This window comes from Muntiacus reevesi, chromosome 2, assembly GCF_963930625.1.
Source record: "Muntiacus reevesi chromosome 2, mMunRee1.1, whole genome shotgun sequence".
NCBI lineage: Eukaryota > Metazoa > Chordata > Mammalia > Artiodactyla > Cervidae > Muntiacus > Muntiacus reevesi.
In genome coordinates this window covers 40,873,465-40,883,340 of record NC_089250.1, presented here as the reverse complement: position 1 = coordinate 40,883,340, position 9,876 = coordinate 40,873,465, and the positions used below count along the sequence as shown (strand labels likewise).

At 45.8% G+C, this 9,876-nt stretch overlaps 1 protein-coding gene across 7 annotated transcripts in view; it reads left to right on the top strand.

Moving 5' to 3' along the window:
- The first annotated feature begins 3,287 nt into the window (after positions 1-3,287).
- Positions 3,288-9,876, top strand: part of NAPB (NSF attachment protein beta) — a 37,736-nt gene continuing 31,147 nt past the window's right edge. For 3 of the 7 annotated variants that reach the window (XM_065921349.1, XM_065921348.1, XM_065921347.1), the window contains exon 1: positions 3,292-3,543. In XM_065921349.1, the coding sequence (XP_065777421.1) occupies positions 3,446-3,543 (98 nt within the window). In that variant the 5' untranslated portion in view covers positions 3,292-3,445. Of the gene's footprint in view, positions 3,544-5,262; positions 5,407-9,876 lie in introns of all 7 variants that reach the window. The other 4 variants (XM_065921352.1, XM_065921350.1, XM_065921353.1 and 1 more) reach the window with 3 other exon arrangements.

Here is a 9,876-nt window from a genome sequence, read left to right as displayed (position 1 = left end):
TTTGAGCTATAGAGAAATCCTTGATGGAGTGAATGTATCAACTTTTTCTCTTATGGTTTGCAGTTCTGATGTCTATTTAGGAAATTAAGGTCATAAAGCTATTTTCCCGTATTTTCACTTAAAACTTCTTGAAGTTTAGCATTTCATATTTATGTCCATAACTATCAAGATTTTCTTCTTTTGTGCATGGTGTGTTTACTAATGTTTGTTTAGAATTTTTGTATCCATGTTCATAAGTGAGAGTGGCTCCAAATTGTCCTTTCTCACACTGACCTTTTCTGTTCTGGGTTTCAAGGTTATACTGGCTTCAGACAACGACCCGGGGAGCATGTCTATCTGGGTCCCTGCAGGACACACTAGTTATGCGGGTACCTGCAATGCTGTGGGCGAAGGAGCCCAGGGCACAGGACTATCATTTCCTGAAGGATGAAGGGAGCCTCAGATGGTCATCTGACCAGGAGACCAAGGAAAACTGCCATGATGTTTCTTACCTTCTGCCCTCCACCTCTGGCTGGGCATCTTTTGGCCAAACGCAACAGGAAGTCAGAGGTCACAGCCCCATGGATGCAGTCCGTGTATGTCAGAACTGCAGAGCAGATAGCACCAAGAGGCGGCTGGTGAGTGGGGCTGGGGGCAGGGTGGTCTGACATGGAGAGATTTCCCTGCTTCCCTTTTCGAGAAGAGTTGCTAGATTTTTTATTTTTGTCCATTTCTTTTGGGGATTGGGAAGAGAGATTCCCTGATCTGACTTCACTGTCTACCAGACACCCTCCCAAAGTGGTCAATTCTCACCATTAGAGGTAGTTCTGTAAAGTCAGTAGAGACCCTGAATTAACAAAGACTGAACCATCACCCTGCCCCACCTTTCAACCCTCAGGGAAATGCAGGTTTGCTTCCCGTGTTGGTCACCCATTGGTATGTAACCTTCTTGCACACAACATATTTTGTTTGATTTGACATCTCAGTGACTTGTTAACATGGACTTACAGCCCACAACCCCACAACTCATGCCTGAATGGAGTTCATCCAACACATGCGTTTTCTCTGGAGGGCACAGTCCAGCCTTCTCCCCTGAAGACACTACACAGCACTTCAGCATGGTGCTTGGGGGATAGTTTAAATAGTGAAGTCACCAACAGAAAGTACAAAATGGGGAAAACATGACACTAAATAGACGATGAGAAGGACATTGATTTGTAACAAGAGAGCAGCATGGTCTTGTCCTCGTGAGCGTAGGGCATGTCAAGGTCTCCTGCTCTGCCCATGTCCACAAATGACTGCAAAAGTACCCTGGTATTGATGTGGTTACAAACAGATGTTAGGGAGTAGGCACAGCGGCAAGTATGGAATCCATGGGCAACAAGCATCACACGTTTCCTGATCCTGTCACCTGTGCAGAGCATGGACGGGAAGAGACCCCACATCCTAGAGCAGCCAGGTCCATGTGACTGCTTCTGGGAAAGCCTTTCTTGCATCTTGGAGTGGACTTGAGTATTTTGGTAACAGCCAAATGTGACAAAACTCAAATATGCCACAATGGTGTACTGATATGTTACATTCGGTGCATGAACTGGATGCTCTAGAATAGTAGTGTTCTTTCTTTTTTTATAGGCATATAGTTGTTCTACAACGTTGTGTCAGTTTCTGCCCTACAGTAAAGTGAATGAGCTAGATGTATACATATATCCCCTCCCTCTTGGGTCTCCCTCCCACCCGCTGCATCCCATCCATCTAGGCCATCATAGAGCCCCAAGCTGAGCTCCTTGGGTTACACAGCAGCTTCCTGCTACCTGTTTTACACACAGCAGTGCACATACATCAATCCCAATCTCACAGTTCATCCCACTCCTCACCACTCCATGTCTACCAGTCCATTTCCTACGTGTTTCTTAAACACACATTTCCTAGACTCTAGCTTCAGGAGATGCTGGCACAGAGAGCTAGGGGGTTAGAGATTGATATTTCTTGAACATCCTTTGGGAACTGCTTTAATCAACACGCTGATGCTGCTCTTGGAGCTTCTGGGTTGGTCCTGCCACCAAATCCACTGAAGCTGCTCTGCCTCTCAGATGCTCATGCCCACTTTTTGCAGTTTTTCTCTTTACTCTACATTGAGGACTGCCTCTAATTTCCTGCCTACTTTCCCAATCCTGCTCCAAATTAGCTTTTGGAAGTCAGAATAATAGATGTAGTGAAAATAAATAAGCTCCACCTGAGCATCTAAGGTTTCCTTCTGCCTCTGAAGCGCCTGCACTGTAGGAACTCTGTGACATATGCTTTAGTGACCTTTCTTTCTAGGAGTTTGACCCCGTTTGCCTTGCTGTTAAGACAGACTTCATTTTCTTAGGTGTATTTTGTGTGCCAGTGCCCACAGTGTATGTATTAATAGTTTGAAGCTGTCACAAGTTCTCCTTTGGCACGGACTTTCATAATTGCATCACCACCCCTGCTTTAGTATTCCCAAATATAAATGGTCTAGACTTTGCATTACAGAATAACTCCCTCTGGGACAGGCCAGGAAATCACTGGCACTGGAGAGCGTCTGTCTATGAATACTTCTCCTAGGAGAATAGAGGTCGTCCTGGCAGGCAGAGCTGTGTCCTAAGAGATCCACTCCACACTATGGCCAGCATTATGTCAAGAATAAGAGAGCTCAATGGCTCACGTCCATTGAAAAGAGTCCAGTCAATAGAGGATTATGCACAGACCCTATATATGGAAGTCTTCGGTAACCAAGGAAGAAGACAAACATTCACATGGAGACCGAAAACCAACTCTGAATTTGTCTTGCGGCAAATGCTTCCTTCTTAACTGCCTGGCTCTCCAGATAAACTGAGTCCTCCCTGGAGCTGAGCGGTAGGCGCGTGACCCTCGCAGGGTTAGGGCCCCTATTTCCCGTGGCCGTCCTGCATCTCTCGCAGAGTTCGCGTGCGGTCGAGCTTTCCTACGGGTACCCGGACACCCGACGTGTCCTCACCCGCCTCCGTTATCCCGCGCCCCCGGCCACGGTCGGTCGTGCTGGGCAGGGACTCCTGATGCAACGGGATGCTGCCGTTTCAGGCCGTCTTCCCTGGAAGCCGCGGGCCCTTTTCCATCTCCTGCATCTTTAAAAGCCAAGCGCTCTCCTGGTCCGAAGGTCCTACAGAGAGAGTCAGGAACCCGGCTCCGGGCTCCAGCTGCCAGCCGACTGTGCGCCCTTCAGGAAACGAGAGCGGACGTCTCGCGATCTCCCGCGGACCGAGCGCGGACTACAACTCCCGATAGGCCGCGCGCCGCGCCTCTGCGCCCAGCCACTGCGAGAGGACGGCCGTGGCACCGCCTGGACCACAACTCCCTAGAGGTCGCGCGCCGCGCCTCTGCGCCAGGCCGCTGCGAGAGGGGTACGAGGTGCGGGCGGCGCGTCCGGCCTGCTGAGGAGGTTGTGGTGGGGAGCGAGGCCGCCGACATGGACAACGCGGGGAAGGAGAGGGAGGCGGTGCAGCTGATGGCCGAGGCCGAGAAGCGAGTCAAGGCCTCTCACTCCTTCCTCCGAGGGCTGTTTGGGTGAGCGCCTGACCGCGCGTGCCCCGGGGAGGGTTTCCTTCCCGGCCTGGCGGCCCCCAGAGCGCCCCGGGGACCCTCTAATCCCCCCACACACCCTCCAGAAATTCCCCTAGTCTCCCCGGCTCCCGCTGGGGTCCCCAGAACGCCGCAGGGCCCCTCACGCCCTCCAAGGATCCCCTAGGATCCCCAAAGCCTCCCACCTTAACTCCAGGAGCTCCTGGAATCCCCGGAGCACCCCCCACACCCACCAGGGATCCCCGAAGCCCCAAAACCCTTCCAGGGATGGCCCTAGGAGCCTCGGAGCTCCCCACCTTGCCTCCAGGGATCCCCTAGAATCCCCGGAGCCCCCCACCTTGCTTCTAGGGACCCCATAGAATCCCCGGAGTCCCCCACCTTCCCTCCAGGGGCCCCCTAGAATCTCCGGAGGGCCCCCACGCGCCCACTAGAACCCTTCAGGACGACCCCAGGGCCCCCCACATGCCCTTCCGAGATCTTCTACGACCCTCGGAGGGGGCCCACCTACCCCCCCACCCGCCGGGCGAGTCCCGGGTCCCACTGGCCGAGCACGAGTGTGCATGACCCCGCGGCGGCCACACCTGTTTGTTCTTTCGCCTGGAGTCGGCCCGCCCCTCTCGGGAGCCCCGCGTGGGCGTGAGGCTCGGGGAGAGGCGGGCCCCAGACCCCCGCTCGGGCACCCGGCCCGCAGTCCGCCGCCCTGTGCCCGCGCGCCTTGCGCCAAGCACACGGGTAATAGCCGTGGGGTGAGTGAGGACGTGCTCTCAACCCGGTGCCATTGCTTCGCCAGAGATTGATGAGATAGCCAGGGTCTCCGGTTGACCAAGGGATAACGCAGCTCCTCGGAGTCTGCGTCTCTTGGAAATCCCGTTCATTTTCACTTAATTCTTCTGCCCCCTCCTAGGGAAGGCCTTAAATTCGGACTTCCCAAAAAGCAGAGCCTGCACTAACAGTTCTTGGAAGAATTCTGGGCGGTTGAGGAGGTGAATGATTCAGCTGTTTAGGATGAGGGAGGCGGAAAATTCCTGGTGGTTTTCTGTATTTTCTTATGGAAGCGAAAGGCCCTTGGCCAACACCCAGAGCATTTGCAAATTCATTTTGGAATCTCCTTGTTTTGCCACCTTCGTTGTTTGAGTTGTGATATTTTGCCAGTGTTGATAATCTCCAGGAAACGCTTAAATGTAGGTTTCATGCTGTGCGTAGTATAGGATGCAAAGATGCAGGAAGATAAAGGTTCCTGCCTTCAAGAACCTCTCTAAGCATTTATCCCAGGTGGTTTCTAAATTTATCATGTGATGTATGGTTTAGAGTATAGCCATGAGTTACAAATTTGTACTCCTTTAAAAGTTATGACAGTACTATAAGGAACCCTGTCTTATACCTGACCTTAATTAACACCAAGCAGTAACTCCTTTCTCTGGTTCACAAAACAATTACAGTTTATACTAGTAAAATTTAAGTGTCATAGCACCTCGAACTGGGAGGTGATCTTAATGGCACAGCATTTCCAGTCCGGATTCGCTTCCCTGGAAGAGAATCTGTAATCGACAGAGAAAAAAGCGCCTGACAGCACTCGATGATTCTCAGAGGGATGCTCCCTTCTGGCTCCTTTCAGTGAAGAGGTGTTGCATTGTTCTTGTGAAATTTGACCACATCTTGAACCAGTAATCCTAGAAGGATTTTAGAAATGCTTTTTGTCTTTAGAGAAACATCTTTTCTTCTTCTTCTTCTTCTTGATTGTTGATCACCTGTTTCGTTGAGGAGCATTGTAGGAAGACTTCATCTTCAGCATTCAGCCTCAGTTTGCACGGAAGTCATTGCATCTTAGGACTGATCCGGATCCAGCAGGTCGGTGTACTGTCCTTGGTCTGGGACCAGGGACAAGTTCCTTAGCCCCTCCGTGCCTCAGTTTCCTGTGCTGTATGAGTGTAAGAGAAGTGAGTGAAGGTTCCATGAATATATGCTTGTAAAATGTTTAGTCTTAAAGATGAGGATTATTAATTAGCATCTTCATCAGAATTATCAAGCCCGGTTATTTATCAAGCAAACAGAGAACCAAACAGATCAAGTTGACTTTGCCAGGATTTCAGAGTCAGAGAATTTTTGGACTGCATCCTTGGGCTTTTAATGAAATAAAATATCAATATTTGAAAGAGCTTTGCACCACATAAGGATTATTTATACCGTGGAGGACTGTGTTTTTAGTAATGTTTGTCTCCGGAAAAGCTTGGGGAAGAAGGGTACTCAGAGTTCTTTGAGCTTTAATAGCGTTACATAATTCTTTGAAGCCAACAGCTAGATCTAGTTTCTCTACAGTGACAATGGGAAGACAGATTCTGTGTCAGTTTTAGGTGTTCAGAATCTTACCTTACACTGGGCATCACTTGCACCTGTCTTCACCTTTCTGGGCTGGGATACATGTGTTAATCCTCCCTGCCCTAGCTCCCTTAGCCAGAGAATTTTCCCCTCTACTTGTTTGCCTTTATTTAAACCACAGTGCAGTCCATCTGCATGTCAGACTCCTTAGTTGACAGCACAGGCCCACATGAGTGTCATCGGTGTCACTGAGCCCACCTGTGTAAGAGCTGACGGCGCTTTGCTGGGGCAGTTGATGCTGTTTGGGACTCTGGTGGTCGTTACAGGCGCTCAGCCTACTATACTGCAGCTGTTTCACGCCTGGGGCTGCTTCACCCAACTGCAGATTAAAACCTGTGTAAGAGTGGATCCCCTTTGCTCAGTGTCGATCCACACACTGCTAGTTTTGTGGCAATGCCACCTTCTCACTGCTCTTCCTTTTTTGTTGCTTTCAGTAAAATTAGCCAAAAATATGAAGAAGTCAGTCATGCATTCTTCTGTACATAAGGCACAAGTCCAGGTTCACCCACGAGATGTCTGTGTTCCTTGCCCGCATTCCCCTGCAGGAAAGGACCTGCTGAGCCATCGCAAGAAACCACTGTCATGATGGTCAGTCTTTCTGCTTGACTGACAGATCAACAGTGATGTGTTTTTGGAGTCGTGGAATTCAATTAAAACTTAACTCCTTTGCTGGCTTAGCTTAGTGTGGCAAAATTGCCACCAAAAGGGCTGTGCTTTGATTTTATTTCCAAAGATGAGCTATTGAATTTTGTAGTTAACTTCAAATTTTAGTTTGCCATCTTAATGAACTGATAGTCAGTTGACCTAGGTCTGACAGCAAGATGGCTTTGCATTTCTACAGCCTGTACTGTCTCTGCCATCCTGCTTTAGGAGACCACAGTGGGGAGTACTGCCTGTGGAAGAGAGGGGCTTAAGACTTACTGTGGGAGCAGGTTCTGGGTGGTTAACCCTGTCTTCCCATGCTCTTGACTGTTCCCCAGGCTCAAAGCTTGTAAAGAGCCGTAAATCTGGCAGTGTCAAAGTAAATTTAATGAAAGGCCCTATAGGGTTGTATGCATGCTCAGTCATGTCTGACTCTTTGTGATCTCCTGGACTGTAGCCCACCAGTCTCCCATGGAATTTTCCAGGCAAGAATATGGGACTGAGTTGCCATTTCCTACTCCAGGGGATCTTCCCCACCCAAGGATCAGACCCGTGTCTCATGCATTGGCAGGCAGATTCTTCACCACTGCGCCATCTGAGAAGCCTCTTACAGGTTTGCTCAGAAATAACTGAATCTATATTTCTTAGCTACTTGTGAAAATTGGGAGTGTTTCTTAAGCATTGTGGGTCATTAATTATCAGTATTTTTCACTCAGCTTTATTTTGGCAAAGACTGTGTTTAAATTTTGCCAAATTATGATGGGGACATATGATGGCATTTGTAAAGCATTTAGGTCCCCCTCAGTTACAGTAGATATTCAGATGCAGATTGAACTTTAAAAAAAAAAATTATTATTAAGCTCAGATTTAGAGACAGGTGGTATAGTGTAAGAAATATGTGTTATGTTATATTTTTATGTAATATGTAATGTATATTATATGTGAGCCATAATAATATGTACACACACTCTGTATGTGTGAGTGTGTGTGTGTATATATATATATATATATATATGTAAGAAGTCCAAATACAGGTTCTAGTTTACTGGCTTGGTGACCCTGGTCAAGCAAATCATACTCAGAGCTTCTGTTTTTTTTTTTTTTTTTTTTTTTTTAGCTTTCTCATGGGGAAAGGGAAAGAATTTACTTGTCAGAGCTGTAAGGATTGAATGAGGTGCTGCACAGAGCTATATTATAATCATTTGGTTTTTTGATTTTTAGTGTCAAGTTATTCTGTATATCAAATGATAATCACAGTTGGCCTTTGTTTGCATTTTTGCAGCGTTCACCATATTCTCTCATTCCTGTGGGCCCTGTGAGGTGCAGAGTCCTTTACCAGTGGTAGAGAGGACCAGGATTGTTGTGGCCTGCGGCTCGCGGGTGTAAGGTCCTGGAGGTCTACCTTGTTTGGTGGCTGTGGCCCAGCACCTCCCTGAGACTTCAGGGGACTCCACTGAATGCCTTACAGATGCTGATTTGTTTTCTTGTGCTCTTTTGTTTAATTTGAAGAGCAAAGGTAACAAAGTGAAGGGCAGTCCATGTTTCTTTCTTCTGTGTTTCCTACAATACCTGGTCATTGTAAATGTAGCAGCTACATATGGTAGGAAAGGGCAATAACTGCAAGGAGTACAGAATGGTTTCAGTTGAAAAGTAGAGTTTTCCCTGAATCCTCATGCTCCTAAATCTTACTCAGCAGACCTAACTCTTTTTAACTTTCCTTTTGATTCTTCTGATGGTTGCTACCATGATTCTAAATAATTTAGAATACTTTTGCTACCTTACTAATTTAGGTGCTGTTTGTTGATTCTGCTGAAAATGAAGAAGGTAGCATGGCTTATGTGACAGTGCATCTTCTTCTGATTTTTATGATTTCTCAGTCTCTAAATACTATCTTTTATATGTAAATAGCATTTAACTTTATATAATACTGCTTTAAACTTTTTTCAGATATTTCCCCGTATCTGTGAGTTATAGAGTGACCGTGAAGGTAGTGGTCAAACTGGGACATTTTTGAGATGCCAAGAAGATGGGTATACACCAGGAGTGTCCCTGCAACCAAGACAGAGGATCATCCTAGTTAAAGGAAACTTTATAATTCATTTTTATGCTTTCACTTTGAGTTCATTTGATCAGCATATAAAATCAGCAGGACTTTTGTATCTTAAGAATTTTTGGTGAGTGATACGTAGGAGTTCATGGTAAGGAGATTTTGTAAGCAGAATTTCAGAATGTTAATCATGTCTATATTTGAATATTAATAGAAAGTATCTTAGGAATGTTAGTTTAATTAAAATCCAGCAAGTTAATAGATCAGTACTTTATTGGATTAAAATACATGTTTTTCACAGTAAGGAGCTATCTGCCAATTCTGGTTTTAATAGGTGTTTTCATTATGGATTGAATGAAGGACTTATATTTTAAGGCCTTTTCAATAACTGTGGGGGAAGCTTGACTTTTTTCTTTAGTTATTAGTACATTAATCAAGGGATATCCTCATACTGAACTGTCCTAGCATCCCTTGAATAACCCCCTGAGTTATAATGCATGAATTTTTTAATGGGCTGTTGGATACTGTTTTAAATTTTTTTATTTTAAGTTCTTTTATTTACAGCGTGTGTATGTGTATAGTCTTTTTCAGATTGATGTCACAGGGGCCTCATAAAAAGAATTTGTAAGTTTTTCTTTTTTTTCCCCATGCTCTGGTCTCTGCATTTTTAAATCGAATCCTCTTAAGTGAAGTCATGTTGGGCTTTTTGGTGTTAGTTTCCTTGATACTTTTCTTTTTTCCCCTGGAAATGTTTAAATGTTTAAACTTCCTATCTCTACTGAGGTCAGTTTTGGTAAATTGTATTTTTAAGGAAATTATTCGTTTCACCCATGAACATGATTGTACAGGTATCTCTTCAAGATCCTGCTTTCCATTCTCTCGTGTATGTGCCCCAAAATGAAATTCCTGGATTATGTAGTAATCCCATTTTTAATTTTTTGAGGAACTGCCATACTGTTGTCCACAGTGGTTGTACCATTTTACATTCCTACCAACAATGCACACAGATGCTAATTTCTTTACACGCTTCCTTCCAGCACTTGGTATTTTATAAATAATGCCCATTCTAACAGGTCTGAGGTTATATCTCATTGTAGCTTTGATTTGCATTTCCCTCATTATTAATGCATCTTTTCATATGCCTGTTGGCCATTCATGTATGTTCTTTGGAGAAATGTCTATTCAAGTCCTTTGTTCATTTTTTTAAGTTAATTTATTTTTTATTGCAGGATAATTACTTTACAGGATTTTGC